At 50.4% G+C, this 19482-nt stretch overlaps 6 protein-coding genes across 6 annotated transcripts; 4 read left to right on the forward strand and 2 right to left on the reverse strand.

The window, feature by feature from the left end:
• Nucleotides 1-134: 134 nt before the first annotated feature.
• Nucleotides 135-4463, forward strand: N7539_007730 (RNA dependent RNA polymerase; the record flags this gene model as incomplete). The annotated part of the gene is made up of 4 exons (XM_056937331.1): nt 135-378; nt 447-598; nt 653-1115; nt 1195-4463. The coding sequence occupies 4 exons, from the start codon at nt 135-137 to the stop codon at nt 4461-4463; spliced, it is 4128 nt and encodes a 1375-aa protein (XP_056787196.1).
• Nucleotides 4464-5449: 986 nt separating this feature from the next.
• N7539_007731 (DNA-directed DNA polymerase zeta catalytic subunit REV3) lies at nt 5450-10649 on the reverse strand (the record flags this gene model as incomplete). Its single annotated transcript, XM_056937332.1, has 2 exons — nt 5450-10350; nt 10415-10649. 2 exons carry the CDS (start codon nt 10647-10649, stop codon nt 5450-5452), a joined length of 5136 nt encoding a protein of 1711 aa, XP_056787197.1.
• Nucleotides 10650-11049: 400 nt separating this feature from the next.
• On the forward strand, nt 11050-12438 carry slu7 (mRNA splicing protein SLU7; the record flags this gene model as incomplete). The annotated part of the gene is made up of 1 exon (XM_056937333.1): nt 11050-12438. One exon carries the CDS (start codon nt 11050-11052, stop codon nt 12436-12438), a length of 1389 nt encoding a protein of 462 aa, XP_056787198.1.
• Nucleotides 12439-13041: 603 nt separating this feature from the next.
• On the forward strand, nt 13042-13678 carry N7539_007733 (60S ribosomal protein eL37; the record flags this gene model as incomplete). The annotated part of the gene is made up of 4 exons (XM_056937334.1): nt 13042-13045; nt 13124-13186; nt 13344-13415; nt 13539-13678. 4 exons carry the CDS (start codon nt 13042-13044, stop codon nt 13676-13678), a joined length of 279 nt encoding a protein of 92 aa, XP_056787199.1.
• Nucleotides 13679-14224: 546 nt separating this feature from the next.
• Nucleotides 14225-15396, reverse strand: N7539_007734 (uncharacterized protein; the record flags this gene model as incomplete). The annotated part of the gene is made up of 3 exons (XM_056937335.1): nt 14225-14542; nt 14606-15055; nt 15133-15396. The coding sequence occupies 3 exons, from the start codon at nt 15394-15396 to the stop codon at nt 14225-14227; spliced, it is 1032 nt and encodes a 343-aa protein (XP_056787200.1).
• Nucleotides 15397-16957: 1561 nt separating this feature from the next.
• On the forward strand, nt 16958-19426 carry N7539_007735 (putative C6 transcription factor (Gal4); the record flags this gene model as incomplete). Its single annotated transcript, XM_056937336.1, has 7 exons — nt 16958-16990; nt 17055-17084; nt 17145-17239; nt 17301-17614; nt 17678-18357; nt 18419-18948; nt 19027-19426. The coding sequence occupies 7 exons, from the start codon at nt 16958-16960 to the stop codon at nt 19424-19426; spliced, it is 2082 nt and encodes a 693-aa protein (XP_056787201.1).
• Between the last annotated feature and the right edge of the window lie 56 nt (nt 19427-19482).

A 19482-nucleotide genomic window follows, 5' to 3' on the forward strand; every position in this document is an offset into this window, starting at 1 on the left:
TCGTCCATCAAAGACCGCCGCTCAGCGGGATTTAAATCATTCATCAGGCTTGCCAACGATCTCTGCTTCTTCACATCTCTTTTCCAAACCTCGAGTATCAGTTGAGTTGCATTACAGCTACTACTCTGGGTAAGATGGAGACCGCACCGGGATCATTTGAGCGATCGTCAACAGCTCGCTCTCAAGGCCTTTGGCTCCCTTGGAGACTTTGGGAAACTGTCGCTGTCAACCTCTACCAAGTACCCAAAAAGGCATCCATTCAAAGTTTGTGGGAAGCTTTCTCGAGGGAGGGGAATGTTATTTCCATCGATATTTGGGACGATCAACATGGAGAGCGAGGGTCAAAAGGCCGTGTTCGCTTCAAGTACGTTCCGTATTGTCTCATTTCCTCTCAAATCTTGCAATACTTCCCTGGTTTCGTTGACTGATACGGCATTGAAGGCCAGCTCCGAGAGTCGCCTTCTGGGAGAACGGAGACTACCTTCTGCCCTTACCCAATGGCCGGCTCGTCGTGCTTCTTGTGGCATTGGATCCTTCGCCGGGAAACGCACATCTGAGGAGTCCCAGTCGAGAGGGCGTCCTTTATCCGCGAGAATGTGTATGTGAAGCCTGCATGTCTCAACAACTCACTGGCTGACATGTAACCTCATAGCACGTATTACCCTGCAGAAAATTGAGCATCGGTGTTCCAGTCGGGCAATCAAGAATATCCACAATGCGTGAATTCAATGAGGATGCAAAGCCCTCCATGGCTGTCGACGTGCGGTTCAAATCAATTCTGGCATACTTCAACACATTTATCCAAGAGCCGAGCGGAGTTTTGGGGGTTGCGCCACAGAGCATTGAATACAAGTATCGGCTAAGCATTCCATTCCTTCAGCTGTCTCGAATTTGGGAGATCAAGAGTCCCGATTCTCAAGACGTTTCACTCGTGATGATACTGGATACACCTCCAATCTGCCACCGGCAGTCTCGGAATCTCACTGCTACTTTCTGCAATACGACCAGCTGGCGGGAAGCGGATTTGTGGCAACGACAAACATCAATTGCTCACGTTGATAACAAAAACCTGACCACTGTCAACCTGCGAAGTTCGAGTCAGATCGTTAACATAGGTACGTAACTCAAGTTAGAACATGATTCGACGCACCATGGAATATTGAAATCTATCAGGCTAACAACGTGAGTCAATAGGCCGTTGGAATGTTCTCCAATTCACCTTCACGGCTAGCACAGCCGCGGAGCAGGGATATGCCCTTCTCGTCGAAATGCTCAGGGATCACAATATCTCTGTCGAGGAGAGTTCGCGGTTCACGTTCCAGACACAGTCGCCGGACGCCGTGTGGCGTTGGGTGGATTTGCCAAGTATCACCGACCGTGTTCGTTCTCTGCTTGAAGACCTGGCGCACGAGGATTACATCTATCTTCCGTTCAACATCCGGTATCAGCTGGAAGTATGCCTTTCGAACCGGTTACTCTCTGAGTTCACAATGTCGCGAGAGTTTGTGGAACGTCTCGCGGGAATGGAACAGTCGGCCGCAGTGAGACTGCTTGAGCATGTTGCTACGAACAAGACGCAATATCTCAATCCGATGGAGATCTTCAAGATCCAGCATCCTGAGGGCGTATCTGAATCAATGATCCCTTCGTACTGCTGCTTCATGCGCACTGCCCGCATTACTCCAACAACCATTCACTACAACACACCCACTATTGATACATCAAACCGTGTCACCAGGAATTATCAAGAGCATCTTGATCGCTTTCTACGTATTCGGTTCACGGACGAACGGCCCCATAGCCGTATATACTCCACCAATCTTAGCTCAAGTGACGAGGTCTTTGCGAGAATCAAGCGGGCCCTCAAGTACGGTATCACTATAGGCGAGCGACGCTACGAGTTCCTAGCATTCGGGAATTCTCAGTTCCGCGAACATGGCGCATATTTCTTTGCTCCTACGCCCAATCTCACAGCCGCGCATATCAGAGCTTGGATGGGTCAGTTCCAACACATTCGTCATGTCGCGCGTTATGCTGCTCGTCTTGGTCAATGCTTCTCGACAACACGCGCTCTCGCTGGCTGTAACGTCACGGTGAAGCGAGTTCCTGATATCATGAGGAACGGATACTGTTTCTCGGACGGCATTGGCAAAATTTCGAGGTTCACAACAAGAGTCATCTCGGCAGAAATGGGAATCTCTGACCCGTATGGTCGGCCTCCCTCGGCGTATCAATTTCGATTGGGTGGATGTAAAGGCATGTTGACTGTCTCACCCGATCCCATTGTGAGAGACGTTCACATCCGTCCAAGCCAGATCAAATTTGAGGCAGATCATAAACGCCTGGAGATCATCCGATGGTCACAGCTCTCGGCCGCGACACTGAACCGCCAATTGATCTTGGTGCTTTCAGCGTTGGGGGTGAGAGATCACGTATTCCATGACAGATTGAATTCGATGCTTCGAAGCATTGATTACGCCATGCACAGTGACGATGAAGCCACGAAGCTGCTCCAGAGATACACCGACCCCAATCGAGTGACTGTCGCTATGGCGCAGATGGTTTCTGCTGGATTTCGACGGACGAATGAGCCCTTTGTCAACTCCATGCTTGCGCTTTGGAAGTCATGGCACCAGAAATATTTGAAAGAAAAAGCAAAAATATTAATTGAACAAGGTGCATCGCTCCTCGGGGTGCTGGATGAGACGAAGTCACTGAAGGGCTATTATGAGCGCCTGGGGACAGGCAGGTTCAGGACAGCAGAAGGAAGACTTGCTGCACTGCCAGAGATCTTCGTTCAAATCAGCAGTGTGGAGAAGGGCGTTCGCCCAAAAATCATCCAAGGCGTATGTATAGTCGCTCGGAACCCATCGCTTCATCCAGGAGATGTTCGTGTTGTGCGAGCGGTCGACTGTCCAGCACTCAGGCATCTCCTTGACGTGGTAGTTTTTCCGCAGACAGGCGATAGGGATCTCACGAGTATGTGCTCCGGTGGTGATCTTGACGGTGACGACTACCTGGTCATTTGGGATCCTGAACTCATTCCACTGCAGTGGTTTGCAAAGCCACTGACATACGATGCTCGGAAGGTTCCAGACTTGGGCCGTGATGTGACCATGGACGACATTACCTCGTTCTACGTCACCTACATGAAAAACGACAGCTTGCCGAGAATCGCACACGCTCACATGGCCCATGCTGACAACTTGGCCAACGGGGTCTATGAGCCAAAATGCATTCGCTTGGCACAGTTGCACTCTGACGCCGTGGACTACAACAAGACAGGTATACCTGCTGTCATGGAGAGGTCTCTCGAACCGAGGGCGTGGCCCCATTTCATGGACAAAAAGAATAAGAGGACGTACCATTCCAGGAAGATTCTCGGTCAATTGTATGATGCAGTCAAGACAGAAGACTTCTCGCCAAGCTTGACTCATTCATTTGACTCCCGAATTCTCGAGTGTAGCCTCGTTGAGGCAAGCAAACAATTCGAGCAGTTTGTCGGCGACTTGAAGGCTCATTATGATACGTCTATGCGGCGGGTCATGGCTCGGTATGGGATCCGAACGGAGTTCGAGGTCTGGTCCGCTTTCGTTCTCGAGCACAACGCCATGTGCAGAGACTACAATCTTCATGAGGATCTGGGTAAAGTTGTCAGTGGGCTTCGAACGGGGATTCAAGCCCAATGCTTCAAGTTCCTGGGGGGAAATCGAGATTTCGGCCATGTGGCCCCTCTGGCTGTGGCCATGTATCGCATCACTCATCAACAAGTTCAGGACGCCTTGGCGACCTTGCGAGGGGAGGACGCGTACGATGACCTAGACGACATCGAAAAACTCCCAGATAACGTGGAGCAAGAGACTAGCAGGCTTCCTCTCATCAGCTTTCCGTGGATTTTTGATGGCGTCCTGTGCCGGGTGGCTCAGAGCCGTGATGAAGATTTACAGGCTGCATTCGCAGAGGCACAGGCCTCGGATAGCCGAAAATCCCAGTCCAAGATGTACACTCACGCTGAGATAATGAGCTTGATTGGCCAAAGAGAGGCGAAATATGCTGCCATCAATCCCAAAGCAAGCTCAGCAGAACCGATCTTAGGCCCAGGCATCCCTCACGAGCTTCTACATCATCACATGGGGAATATGGACCTTCTTGATCTCTTCGAAGATGATACAGTAGAGACAGTTCCAATCAGGCCCATTGAGTCCTTGAACGAACAACCACCTCGAAGGTCTTTGGGTACAGAAGAGACCAAGCACGTTGGTTCCAATGGCTCCCATCCGCCGATCAGCAATGGGAAAATCGTTGCGGAAGATCCTCCTGAAATCACTGGCAACGTCTGCAATGAAGAGGATGAAGACTTGAATATTGTGGAGCAAGAAGGTGATGTGAAGGCTCCTGCCTGCGATACGCTCATGAAGCTTTTGGGCGACGAATGTGACCCCGACGATGAGTTTGATGAGTGAGCAAATCGAATCTGCAATGCAAATTGTGCTAAAGAAACTTGGGCAGGACAAGTGGATAATTATTTTGAGAACTTGGCGCAGTTTCAGATGTATTTTTGCAATATCTGCAGATAACGCACCGTTTCGTGACCTTGTTTATGATCCATGGGGGACTCTGTGGAATGCTTTTGACCGGTCTTAGTTGTTTCTGCTTGCGCAAGGTTCTAAGGGCAGCCATAGCCTGACTGGTCCCTTCCTAACCAGTATTGTTTCGCTTTTTTCGGGAACCCCGTCATGTTTGTCCATCCATATTCAAGCGAGGATGGCACTCCCTCGGATGAGCTTATTGCTGCACTTTCAAGGCCACGAGGCCCGCATCGGGAAGGCATATTCTCTCTTGCGTCTTGTTTCATCATGCAACCATGCTCGAACTTTGACGAGTCTCAGATAGCGAGTTATCGCATTGGTTGTCTCGCTCCATACAGTACGTCAGTAAATATCGCATTCTATTACGTCTTTCCGTCAAAATCAGGTAGTCTTGAAACTGGATCCATTGAATGGCAAATTCTCCCGATAATCATTTGACCCACATTGAGACTGAAGTCAACATGGGTAGTATTAGTAAAGTACCTGAAGGGTATCTGTTGTGGGCGTTTGAACATATTGAGCGTCTGGATCGAGTCGGGTTCAAGTCTTTAATGTCTTGTGGAGTATTGTGTTTGAGCACAGGGTACACTACTAGCAGATACTACACTAGCGGACTATCAGCAGATTTATCACTTACTCGCATTGGGGCGTCTTTACCAAAGCGGAAGGGTAGGTACAAGTCTTTCGATAACGGATGCTGAGTTAGGGGATAAAAAAAGTTCGGGATCTCCCGATGAGACTCAAGATCCCCACGGTATAGCAAGATGTTCATGTGTTTATTGTTTGGCAGGGGCCATGCTTTGCATAACCTCAAGTCATGGCGATTCTAGTCCACTTGTCAAGGGTCATTTCTGTCGGCATTACCAGGTAAGATCATCTTCCCCGGCTCGCTCCAGTAGCTCCTTGACAGGCTCCATCACAGCCTTTGTATGTCGTAATCCTGTGGTGGCACGTATACGGGAATAGAAGACCGGACAGTCCATACTATCACAGGCAATCGTGTCACCAGGCGGTACACCCATGCAAGACTGGCACACTTTTTGTAGGGCATTGACTCGCTTCTCAGACCCCTGCAGTTGAGCTGTGACGTTTAGAAGCGCCAAGTGCGGCTGCTGCAAACAATCAGAGCATAGCGGGATAGCAGCATCGGTGAGTTTGGCCCGGCAGATCATACACGAGGAGGATCGCATGTAAGATTCCAACGTCTTTTTCGCGATGACATTTTCGCCGTGAGCTCGAGATGAGGCCGAAGAAGTAGCATCAACCCGTCGCATCCTCTGCACCTTAGGCATCTCATCGTACCATTGGCGCACATTAGCCCCTACGAGGTTGAAGATGCGCTCAAGGGGTGGAATCAAGTTCTTCGTAATGTAATATTCAGCATCCAGGTCAAGCTGTGCGTCATGGAGGAGTGTCTCTGGGGCCACGCATCGGTCAATGAGCCTTGACCCAGGTGCCCCTGTCACCACAACGTATGGGACACGCTCGCCGTACTGCGGCTCTAGTCGAGGATCCTCCAACATGCGCTTCGTGCTGATCATGGCACCAGCCGGGAGTGTGCCGCGATCGCTGTATGTGCCCAGACGAACCTCTCGCGCAAAGCAGAAATCTTGGATAGACACTCTGCCTTGCATGATTTTGCTGCACTGACGTTGGAAATATGATTTGACCTGGCTGAGGTCGGAAGTCCGAAATAAAAGCTTGAGGGCTTTCTCTTCGATTTTCTGCTCAGCTGGCGTGCCGTCACGTCGCACGGTCTCGATTCCTTTGGCGTCAAACTCCGGCTCAGCCTGCTTGCGATGTTCGTATTTGAAGCCGACGTATCGCTTCTTCGCGAGCAAGACACACGGGTGATAAACTTTTTCGAATTTTAACTTGATTGGGCGCGGATTCATGTCCGTCACTGCCTGAGCGATTTCCTCGCCGATATCAAAGGCCTGATCTCGCGTACGGCCCTTGAGGTAGACGAAGAGACTGTCGGTGTCGCCGTAGACTACCTCAGCGCCCCACCGCTCGACTGAGTGAATAAAAGCAATCGCCTTCTCTAGGGTCTCCCGCCCAGATTGAACAATGCTATCGGCGATCTCAGAACATGGCATCCGTCCCGAGAATGATGCTGACGTATATCCATACGTAACATTGGCAATCAGTTTGAGTGCTAATTGTCGGTTGTTGAGTAATTTTTGTAAGACTTTATCATCTTTGTCGGCCTTCATCCCTGTCTTAACCATGATACGCGTCTCAAGAATCTCCGTGAGCATTTTTGCGAGCAGTGATTGGCGGACCTCCTGCTTCGCGTAGATCATGCCATTCGGTGCAATATTGATCTTTTCTTTTAACAGCTCAAGGATTCGTGGCTGTCGGCTGTAGTCCAGGAATCCCATTTTGTCTCTGCCACGCCACTGGACAGCTCGGCCGAGGAAGGTTGAGTAGCAGTAGTTGTAGGCAATCATCACACTCGGATACAAAGACTGGAAGTCAAGAACCAGAAGAGGGCTTGTGTAGAAATCGCTCTGCGGCTCCATAACGAGAGGCAAACATTCCAAAGCATTCTGTTGCCCGACCTGTTTTCTGCTTGGTGAGACCAGCAAAAAGTTTTCAGGCTTCGCAATTCTGAACATCAAAGATTCGACCTTGAATTGCGATCCTCGGGCAAAGACAGAGTAGAAATCAATACCGAGTAGTCTTGCCTGCTCGCTTGTCCGGGGAACCAATTCGTTGGCGCCAATGATTTCCAAGTTCAATTGGACACGCGATGTGAAGTACTCAACGACCTTGAGGATATTGTGGGGTTTGCCACTCATATACCATTGCGTAAGGTCTTTAGCCGAGTAATGTGGGATGCGGCGCTGCAACAAATGGAAGACAACGTTTTCCATGGTGTATTGCAGCAAGGTGATCTCGCCTCGCATTGCGCGCCATATGTTGATCATATGTCGACCAGTCATTTGAACCGACGACGCATGCTCAAACCCCCAGCGGTCGTCCTCTTTGCCAAATCTCGACTTCGATTGTGACTTGACCCTAGACAGCTCTGCGCAAAGGTCAAAGTCATACTTCTTCCGCGCCCGCTCAATTACGTATCCCCAAGAACCGTTGTGGACTTCGTAACCAGTAATTATGTCGGGATCGTGGTGACGAACAATGTCAATAAGCCGATTGATGAGATCGAGCTCAGTGATCTCGTGCTCAACCTCTATACTCAGCGCCTTCGAAACTTTATCTTCCGGTCTATCCCCATCACCTTGGTAGATCATGCCAACGTGAACACCTGGAAGATAACTGTTGACCTCGACATCGTCATCATCCTCCGATTGCAAGCTCCAGAAGACGCACGATATTTCATCCTCTTCAGGGTTGGCCGCCAAAGTTCCTCGAGTATTCACGTGGACTTCAAGACTCATGATGCTCATGTACTGGGACTGATGCTCCACGCTAGTTTTCTTTGCCTTCTGGGAGTACTTGAAGCCGTAGGGGATTTGCTGCGTAGGGCCTTCGATCTGTGAAAGGGCTTCCATGGACCTGCTGACCTTAGGTCTGAGTTTGTTCGATGTGCCTGTGGTCGCTTCGACTGAGCATGAAGATTTCTCGAGCTCATTGTACCAGTCAATCACCTCTGCTCGGCTAGGTGGCACACTGGCGAACTCCCATATTCTCGATGAGCAGGATTTGCGCAAGTTTGAATCGAGAGTTTCGCGACTTTCTCGATCATGATACGCTGAGACATGCTGATCGCCAAAAGTCGGTATGTTGCCAGAAAGGTTGAAGTCTGGCAAGAAGTGAATAGTGTTGCTCTCGAGTCGGAATTCTCGACCCGCATACTGCCTTGGCCTATCCGGCACGTCATTCTCGTCGCTATAGAATGCCTGCTGATATATCATCGATGGGCGGCCAGAATCGTTGATAGTTGATGCTACTTCATTAGAGCTCGGTCCTGCAAGCTTGGGCAAACACAGAATGGAGTCTCGTCGGAGATTGAATGCATCGTGGATGGAGTGTTTCAACTCCGCAACGTGTGGATCAATCCTTTGGGATTTGTCACCTCCAGTTGACAAGGCACCAGAACGCTGCGATGAACCATCGCTTTCGATGACTTGATTTGCACTATTCCGGGATCCCGAGGCCTGCGATAACTGCGGCGGTTGTGAATTCGAAGTTTTCTTTAATGAAGATGCAGCATCCTCTTGGCTGAAGCGAAGTATTGTCAAGGGGTCGTTCGGGTCCTTGACAACGGGAAAGTTCAGTCGGCTGTTTTGAAGAAGCGGCATTTTATTGGCGGGACGAATAGTTCGTTGAGATGATGATGAGGAAGAGCAATTTGGCTCACACTCTAGGTCTTGGTTTTTATGACCCAGAAATCCGAGCGTCTCGATCCCACCGCCCATGTTGGCGAGACCATTGGCACCATTTTGGCCATTGATTTGGGTCCAGAATCTAGGTTTTTTCTGTGGACTCGAGGCCTCAATCGTTTCAGTGAATGATCTCTTCAAAATAGTCGATCCCGCGTGTTGGACAAGTGAAATTGCGCTTTCGGAAAGTTTTCTGTTGTTATCCGTGCGCTGACCCGACTCAAGGCTCTCATATCTGGTTCCAGTCTCTCGATCAATCTTCGTAATCTCATGTTCTGGGACCTCATCAAACAACCGATCATAAAAGCTATCCCCAGGATCAACACCGTTGGTGGTGTGATTGCCAGATTCCTGGGGGCTAGCGCTTCCGTCCTCACTGGACTTCAACAAACTCATCTCCTCGTCAGAGATGTAGTCTTGCTCCATCTGAGAAGAGAGTGCGACATTTTCATCAACGGAAATGTGGGCTGAAGTATCTCCAGGTCCCCGAGAGACTGGCTGCGCAGGACGCAAAGCTGAGTGGACAATCTGATCTGGGTAAAAATCCTCGACGCTGGCCAAGGCCGTTTTGACGTCACCTTTTTCGTGGTCATGACCAAGAAAAGTCTCCAAAGATACCGATTTGCCGTTGTCCTCAGCTTTTTCATCGGCCGCAATTTGAAGGGCCAATCGACGAAATTCGTCCTCGTGAACCCAACCGCCCTTAGACTGGTTCCGAGGGTCAGCGGACATGGAGATCAAGTCCTCAGGACCAAACGGAGTGCCATTTGGGTCGGTGATCCCCATACGCTTTTTACGCCTCTTTGTCTCGTCCTGCCAGAGTCCGGCAACGCTTGGAACGAGGCGTTCGTTCACAGCGACTGGCTTCAACAATTCAACGAAGTCATGATGCAGCTGACGTTCCTTAACTTCGGCGCGATTGAGAATGTCCTGGACACAGACATCAACTTCCAACGAGCAATGACTTTGCTTTTGAAGAGCAGGGTCATCTAATATCCTTTCTGGATCGATAGAGCGGTCATGCCATCGATGATTGAGATTGCTAAGCTCCAAATACTCTGGTACTGGAGCTCGGAACTTGACGTTCCTGCAGTCCATGTATCCACATCCGTACAAGTTGTAGTCACACATCCACTGTGGAACGTATTGCAGATGGCTTTCGTAGGGCTGCAACGGCCTTTTCATCACTGCTCCTTGATGTAGCAGATCTGCTAGCCTCGTGATGTAGAATGGATTGAGAAGGTAGATCTTGAAAAAGGTGCGATACCCAACATGATACCCATAGAATGGAACGCCTTTCACAAGTGTGATATGAGCGACGTATGCGATCTTTTTATCATAGGCATTGCGACGATAGCTTATTGCTAAAGCATGATCAATCGAAAGATGTAAGGTACGAATGGCGGAGTCCACTGCGTCGTGGGTTCAAATGTCAGCGTGCCACTCGTCAGTCAATCTTCGCATCGGGAGACACACCTGCATCGGACTCCAATGATCCGTTGTATTCAATGTACAAATAAGGAAATGCTCCATGAACATGCACGCAGATTTTTTGACCCGTCTCGGTCGCTCCAAACACTCGAATCACAGGCACTTTTGGCCTGAAATCATTTTCTTTAGCTCCATCCCGAAACGGCAATGGAGGATCCAGCTCCGACGCCGTCGCTTGATAATGGTCGATGCAGTTAAGGCGAATACGGAAGGGCTCCATTAGAAAATAACGGCCTTCATCCAGAGACCAACAGCGGCATTGCGCAAAGAAGCGCTACCTGGCCATTTGCCCGCGTGAATAATATCCCTTGGATGATGTAAAACTAGATATTCAGCAAGTCGTACGCGTTTGCCGATCAATATGCGAGACGTGAGTTATGTATGCGCCTCCCGCACCGCCGCGCGCTAGCGGCGCACAAGTGGGACTCGAGATCACGTGAATGTGGGTAGGGAGCTGCGGCGACCCATCCAGGCCCTGTGGTTGTTTCTGTTCCGACATGGGCAACATCACCTTCATCCGAAGCCCATCTCTGGTCAAGCTCACTTGAGCCATCACCTGCTACCCGTCAAGCCGTCAGTACCGCCTTGCCGCTGAATAATTGTCTGATTTGGCCATCACCATGTCATCTCGAAAGCCAACGGATGTTGCAGCTAAGGAGCGCAACGAATACATTCCCTCGTTCATCTCGAAGAAACCCTTCTACGCAGAAGATGAGTCGAATGACGACTATCTCGAGCATCAGCGTCTACAAAAGAAATCTCAGGATCAGTCCAAATGGTACGATCGGGGGAAGCGCACGGGGCCGGCTGCAACCAAATATCGCAAAGGTGCTTGCGAAAATTGTGGCGCCATGACACACAAAACTAAGGAATGTTTAAGTCGACCGCGCAAGCACGGAGCCAAATGGACCGGCAAGGATATTCAAGCGGATGAAGTGATTCAGGAAGTCGATCTGGGCTGGGATGCCAAGCGAGACCGATGGAACGGCTACGACGCGAGCGAATATCGCCAGGTGATCGATGAGTACGAGGAGCTCGAGTCTCTCAAGCGAACCACAAAGGAAGGAGCCGACCTTCAAAAACGACAGGACGAAGATGGTGACGAAGATCGCGAGGATGGAGATATACGATACGCCGAGGAGTCCGATATGGGTCGACACCAGAGCACTGCGACACGTAACCTTCGCATTCGGGAGGATACCGCCAAATACCTTTTGAACTTGGACCTTGACTCCGCGAAGTATGATCCGAAGACCCGGCGAATGGTGGATATGGGCGCACAGGAGGATCAAGCTTCCGCGCTGGTAGCGGAGGAGAACTTCATTCGCGCTTCTGGAGACGCCGCTGAGTTTGAGAAAGCCCAGCGCTATGCTTGGGATGCCCAAGAAGCAGGAAGGTCAAAGATTCACTTGCAGGCCAATCCGACATCGGGAGAATTTTTGCGGAAGAAAGAGAGAGATGAAACAGAGGCCAAGCGGCAGGCCGAGCGGAAAGCTTTACTGGAGAAATATGGCGGCAACGAGCATCTCGGTGCTACCCCATTGCGAGATTCGATGGTCGTTGAGAACGAGCGTTTCGTGGAATATGACGAGTCAGGTGCCATCAAGGGCGCCCCGAAAAAGGCCACCAAATCCAAATACGCTGAAGATGTCATGGTGAACAATCATACATCGGTCTGGGGGAGTTGGTGGTACGAATTCAAATGGGGCTACGCGTGCTGTTTTTCCACGGTCAAAAACAGTTATTGCACTGGTGAAGATGGCAAGGAGGCTTTCCAACAAGAGGGTAACATGTTACTCTTGCCGGAGACGGACAACAATGCCGACGACCAAGCCGACCATGAGGAAAATGAGGAGAAGGAAACACAGTCCAATCAGCACAAGAAACGGACGCTCGACGAGATCAAATCCGGCATCACAGAGGAAGAGCTCGAGTCGTACAAGCGAAGCCGGCTTGCGGCCGATGATCCCATGGCGAAGTTCATTGGGAACGACGAAAACGACGACTAGGGCTGAAAGTCGTCTTTCCAGGAACATGTTGTGTTTATAGATCTTTGCATTTTAATACCCCCAATCATAACATGCCACATTCCTCGTTGTCGTCTTTTACAGTCGGTAGTAAAGATCCACATTCAAAAGGAGCTTTCTGGATGGAAGTGAGGGGCAAGACAGGTCCTACTTCGCTCTATCACGTCGGTAGCGCTGCAATAGCGAATACCCACAGTAGTAGTATCAAGTTCCTTTGCAGCCGCAAAAATGGGGTTCACATCAGGCTGACCCACTAGATGAAGCCAGGCCCATTTAACCTTAGACGACGGGACAAAGATCACGTGATGATGGGGTCCTCTCGTCCTGTGGGCGGTCGCGGCCACTTTTAGGGTGTCAGGGCTTGTGCCCTTGGTCCCGTGACACACCCACAGATTTCGCTTAGACCGGCACCATCATCAGTCGTAGTAAGTTTCGATACGCCTAGCGACGACGACCCCGACAACAGCCCTTTAACGGAATTGCCAGGTACGTTCGCATACGGTCCCCTTTCGGCACCAATACGATCACCCTCTTTTTCACGACATACTGACATTTCGTTAATTCCAACAGTTCCCATAATTCAAAATGAGTACGTCGAGCGCCTACTTCCGATCCGCGCCAATATACGGTTTTTCGAAAGGGTCCAATGTCTAACGAATCTCAACAGCCAAGGGTACCTCAAGCTTCGGCAAGCGCCACAACAAGACTCACACTCTGTGCCGTCGTTGTGGTTAGTATTTCCTCATTCAAGTTTCCTTCGAACGATTCGTCCCGGGCCAATATCTGCAAGTTTGGACAATGGAGATGGAAACTGCGGATGGAGGCGACCGGCCAACGATCGTGAATTGAAAGCAACATGTGACTGATGCATACATTCGATTCGATAGGCAAGCGGTCCTACCACATCCAGAAGTCGACCTGCGCCAACTGCGGCTACCCTGCTGCTAAGACTCGCAAGTGTATGCATACCCCCCTCACTGCTCCTTGACCGGCAGGAAACCAGAATCAAACCAATTTTGGAAACGACCTGGACCAATAATTGCAAAGGCAACCGGCTTACGCGAAGTTTTTCTTAACAACAGTCAACTGGTCCGAGAAGGCCATGCGCCGCAAGACCACCGGTTCCGGCCGCATGCGCTCCCTGCGCGATGTCCACCGCCGCTTCACGAACGGCTTCCAGACCGGTACCCCCAAGGGCGCCCGTGGTCCCCAGAGCTCCTAAATCACGCAATCTTTTCCCATTCGGCGTCGCGTTTTCGTTACTCGGAGAGGCTGGAAAAAGCAATGAGGGGTGGGTCGGACATCCTGGCATGATATGGGCCTAGCATTACGAGATAGAAGTACTCGAAATGCAAATGGCAATTCCGAAATAAAAAAAATCGCTTTTCTCGTGGAGTTGGTGTGGGTGCGATCATGCGTCGCCTTTTGTATTGGATCACTTGCGTATCGTCTTGTGGAATCAACAAACAGGCGAGATGATCGGAGTATGAGCGAGGGAAGAGAAGCGGCATACAACGCAAGACTACGGTCCTGGAAGAGTGCATGAAATTTCCTTTTATCTTCTCCTCGTTCATGACAGGCGCATATACATATGTCGTGCCAAATAACAATATGAAGACAATTCTCTTCAAAGAACTACTATGTCTCTCCTGCGCCCTCTCGATCCTCTGGAACACTTCCGACTAGGTGCGACGAAGTTTGACTATGGCGGCTACCGCGCTCCTCTAATCATACAGGATACGCTTCGGAGACGGTGGAGAATTCTCACTCACGACTCGCCGCGCCCGAATACACGAAGTCCCCCGTCTCGCTGAATATAATACAGCAACTCTTTCTCGTCCAGGCTGTGTTTGGCCTCCGCATTCCAACCCCCGCCTCGACTAATTCTCAAGACCCCGCTGACGTCTCTTGCGGCTCCGGTTTCAAGCATTCGCAGTTGCATCACAGTCCGGGCCCTGTGGGCCAAACCGAGGGCAAGGGCCGCATGTTCTGTCTCAATTGGTGTGCAATCTCCATGAACATTCGTAGCAGCATTGTGTATCAGCGGAGAGTCTGCGGCGATAGTCAAGACTGTTGCGTGGGCATGCTGGATGAAAGGGTGAGCTCCTAGTTCTTGGTAAGAATTGATATAGAGTTGTCGTCATGGTACCTGTTGTAGTCCCATTACCCAATCAGCCATTTCCGTAGCTCCGATACCCAAGCCGGGCCCTGTGGCAGCAAGTAGGAGATCCAGTTGGTCAATGATCAAGAGGAGCTCTTCGTTCTCATCGCTGGACGCTCTTTGTCGATGAAGTTCGGAAATAATGTCCTTCTCTATCGCATCCAGAGCAGCAGTTCCACGACCTCTGAAATGCAATCTCACTGAATTAGAGGCATCTCCTTGAACTCGGCGATCTTGCGCTGATCGATCAAGAGATCCTGCAGCAGGGGGGCCCCTCCCAGGCACTGGAGTAGGGCGATTTCGTAAAGGAAGAGTTGCGTGGTTTGCGCTTCCAACAGGCACCGTGCTGAAGGCAGACGCTGATGGAGTGAATAGCTCTGACAGCCCGTCCACAAACACGAATTGGCGCTTGTCCCTCAGCCGCGCAAGATCCAATCCCTACTTCGATCTTAGTACAACATGCGTGATGAACAGGTGGATATCGCAGGTCTTTGCACACAACTCCATCAACTTACTAGTCGCTTTGCTTCTGTCTTCCAAAAGTCCCAACTCCGCATGAAGCTGACAAGGACCACTTTACGCGATGTGCGTCCAATGGATCCATTATTCTCAGGCGATGTATTCGAATTCGCAGTATTTGAGAGAGAAGCATGCAGATATCTGAGGACAAGCCAGTTCGACGTGGCTCCCAGAACAGACGAGATGACCGTCAGCGAAGACTCCGGCAGGTCTGATAAGTAGGGTGTGAGGAGGGGCGGTAGTGGGGGTTGAGATGGCATTTTTCAAAGTCCAGTCTGGAAGACTGCAGGATAAGCAGGGATAAACGCCAACTTTGACTGAGACCCTTGTTAGTTGATATTCTGCAATTGTAAAGGACTGGTCTCGCTCGTCAATCACACGCCTTGGAGCCTCGTTTACTTCGATGCCGGTGGTGATGGCAGAATAAAAATCGAGGTGCTCTGCACATGGTGATTGGCCCAAGCCCTATGACCTCCAAGGTGGGCTTGCCAAGAAGATCCATCCGATGAATTCCCATGCTTTCTCAGATTCGATAAGATGCAGCTTTCGGACACTTGTGGGTGGGCACTTTAAGAACAGTAATAAGATCACCTTGTCTTCAATCGATGGTCTCCCTATGAGGCGAACTTGCACGTTTTCCTATTTAAATGCAGGATTCAAGGCTTCTGTTGGATGAGGGCTTACATCTCCTACCGAATCATTTCCATCACCACCACCCACGGCTATATATAAATTTTTTCACACATACCATTGTTACCATTACGACAACAAATTGTAGACGACGACCTCAGACGAAAAGGTAGTTCACTTTCTCCAAGTCAGCAGAACTGGAGGATCAAGCCTACCATCTCTTGCAAGATGTGTTGAGTTAGATATCGCCTCAATCGTCACCGCTCCAATCCAGACGCCGAACTCTATTGAACCTGATTGACGTTCTGACCAAATAATCTATGGAATGACGATCGGTGGAAGAACCCGCTACAATACTTGCGGTAGCGAGGCCGAACTTCAGCTAAAGTTGCTTGCTAAATTCACACATGGGTAGATAAGTTCCTGGTGGCTATACTCAATCATTCAGAAGAGATCGTGTCTGCGGGTCTTGGACCGTATATGGCTATGCAGACCGTAAGTGAACACGGAATGGTTGAAGTCCATACCGTCCCATTAATCTGGCAGCTTGTCCCTGTTAGTAACTAAGCAATTGAGGTATGAAATTTATTTCTTTTATGAGCCTACGGAGAAATTGTCAAGTCTGGCTCGTGCTTACTTTGAAAGTAGAGTACATATCATTTTGTTGATGGAACCGATCAATATACCATACTGGTATCATGTATGAGCTTCACATCATGGGCGGAGTCGCGGACAGTCACAGGACAGCCCAGACTCAGCATGCGTGCCTCAGGCCGACTAGTAATTTTCATCTGCCCGCATCATCACATGATCGGCGTTTCCCCACTATCGAAGAGGGGCTGATCGGACGCTCATCTGTCGCATCGCGAATCTGGCCTGCCCCATCTAGTCGAGGTGTGCTCAAGCGCCGATCGTGAGTCACCCTCCTTCTTGTTGTTCTCTACTGTCCCCTCCAGCGTCACCCAGTGGTCAATATCAACGAGTTGCTCTCCAAAAGTCTTGGCCGGCATGCTGCAATGAGAAATTGTTTTCTCGGAGCTTTTGCCCGAAGGCGCTTTGAAAAGCATAACCGGCAAACGAGCACCTAGATGACAATATCACTAACTGTTTGGAGGAGATGACTCCCGAGCTGTGTCATGATCAAAGCGCATTGAATATTCGAGTTCCTCAGTCAACCTTGCCCCGATAAAAATGGCAAGCACTCGGGACTCCCACTCATTCGCAGTAAGTGGTCCTCTTCTCGGCGCCGAGCGCCGCAGTGTACGCAATGGCTGACCCCTGCCGAAAGTGTGACGAGTGCCGTCTAAGAAAATCAAGAGTGAGTGCGCATCCCAAGAGCGTTTTGGCGCGAAAGGTCGGTTACTAATTACCTGAACAGTGCTCGAAGGACCGGCCCGTTTGTCTACAATGCCAGCAACTTGGCAAGGATTGTAGATATAGTCCCAAAGTCACACGAAGCCCTCTCACACGACAGTAAATCTATCGTTGTCTGTTCTCATACCATTCTGAGCTGGGGGCTAATACTACTTCAAAGGCATCTGACATATGTTGAAGACCGCTTGCATGCATTCGAAACTGCGTTGAGTCGACTGTTCCCCGGTGGTGACCTCGATGCCACTCTTCGATCGCTTTTACAGAACCCAGAGATCCCTCAAGCTCCGTCGTCAAAGTCGTCGTCGAGACACTCGACCCCAGCGAAAGTCGATGCCGAGCGAACCGAGCCTGCGCCCGAGGCGTTGCCCAAACAGGCGGATGGCTTCGATTGGGCCGAGAAGGAGCTTGTACTAGGAGATTTGGCAGACGGAATGGCCGCTCTGTCCATCAAACCCGAGGGAGCAGGATACTTTGGTTTGTCATGGCCATTACGTGTGAACTAAGTTGCTGAGGGCTCATTCTGATACATTTATACAGGAGCATCCTCCAGTGTCGTCCCATTGAGAGCACTATTTGACCACGGATTCGACCTCAATGTACCAGTCCGTGCATCAAGATCGGGTGGTGTACCTCTCAAAGCACAGCTTCTGCAGAGCGCGCCCTCCGGCCTGATCGAGCAAGCTTTCATTGACGCCTACTTCTTGAACTATCACACAAGCTACCCGTTTGTTCATGAACCCACATTTCGAGCACAGTTCAACGATCCATCTCTGCGCCCCCACGGGGCCGCCTGGCAGATTCTTCTCAACACGATTCTAGCACTGGGAGCATGGAGTATCGGAGACGACAGCTCAGACCTCGACGTCACATTCTACCAGGAAGCGCGGGCCTGTCTACAGCAATTCTCGGTGTTCGAGATAGGAAACTTGACCCTTGTCCAGGCCCTGTTATTGTTGAGTAATTATGCGCAAAAACGAAACAAACCTAATACTGGCTGGAACTACCTGGGATTGGCTGTACGCATGGCCATGAGCTTGGGTCTGCATAAAGAATTCCCGGGTTGGAAAATCAGTCTTCTGCAAAGAGAGATGCGTCGCCGATTGTGGTGGGGAGTCTTCATTTTTGACAGTGGTGCTGCCAAAACCTTTGGTCGGCCCATTCTTCTTCCTGAAGAGTGTGTAATGGACTGCAAACAAGTCCTCAACGTTCACGACGAGGTGAGTCACGTTGTCTTGAAGGAGGTAATCAGGGTCGAATCAAGCTGACACAACCCTCCAGGCATTAACTCCAGAAACAATAACGTTGCCCCTCGAATCTTCGGGGCCTACGCTCTACTCTGGATTGATCGCTCAAACTCAGTTCCATCTTCTGACAAACGGCGTATATCAACGGCTGATATCTACCCCAAGCATCACTCCAGAAGAGACCATGGGCCTTCAAAAGCCCATGGAAGAATGGTACAATGGTCTACCACCGTACATGCGCTACCCTTTACAGCCTCTTGCTGTACCACCTACCAAGCCAGATCCGGACAATCTCGCGCTCGTTCGGTACCGTCTACTCTGGCGGAATTGGAACCTGACTATTCTCATTTACCGTCCGATCGTCCTCCGTTGGGCGGCCCGTCGCTGGGGTCCCTTAGGAGGCAGCTCCGACGGAGCATCAGTCGCGTCCGACGGAGGGAATGAGGACCCTTGCGAGACTCAATGCCGTGTTCGCTGCCTCCAGAATGCCCGTCTCACCATCACCTCAATATCTGAGTACATGGACAACTTCATGTGCACCAGGATTGGTGCATGGTACATGCTGTATGTCATCCGGATTCAACTGAACTAGGTTGTCCCTTCTTCTCAGTGTCTCCATGCTAACACTTCTTCTTCAACTAGCTACTTCCTTTTCCAAGCCGGACTTATTCCGATCGTGTTCCTTATGACGGACCCTTCAAGCCCTGATGCCTCAAGCTGGCTCCAAGATATTGAGACCACCAAGGCACTTTTGATGCACCCATCATTGGGGCACAATCAGCTTGCCCAGCGATGCTACGAAGTCATCAATCGACTTTTAGGTCCATCCCCGACTATAATGTCGTCCTTTGCTTCTCAAGGCAATATTCATCAACCCTACCATCAGCAGCAGCAGGCTCCGCAGCAGGGATTCATGCCGTTCCCAGAACACATATTCAACGACCCTGGATTCGGAGGGGGTTTGTTCCCGGTTGATCATGGCATGCCCAACCAAAGTGGGATGGACTTTTCGGAATGGGTCAATTATCCTGTTGTCGAATAAGGCTCTGGCAACATGATGGGCCATCGATTCCTCTCGGTCAAAGGGTCAATCAAGAA

This window comes from Penicillium diatomitis, assembly GCF_028827545.1.
Source record: "Penicillium diatomitis strain IBT 30728 chromosome Unknown utg000011l_segment0_segment0, whole genome shotgun sequence".
In the NCBI taxonomy this organism is placed as follows: domain Eukaryota; kingdom Fungi; phylum Ascomycota; class Eurotiomycetes; order Eurotiales; family Aspergillaceae; genus Penicillium; species Penicillium diatomitis.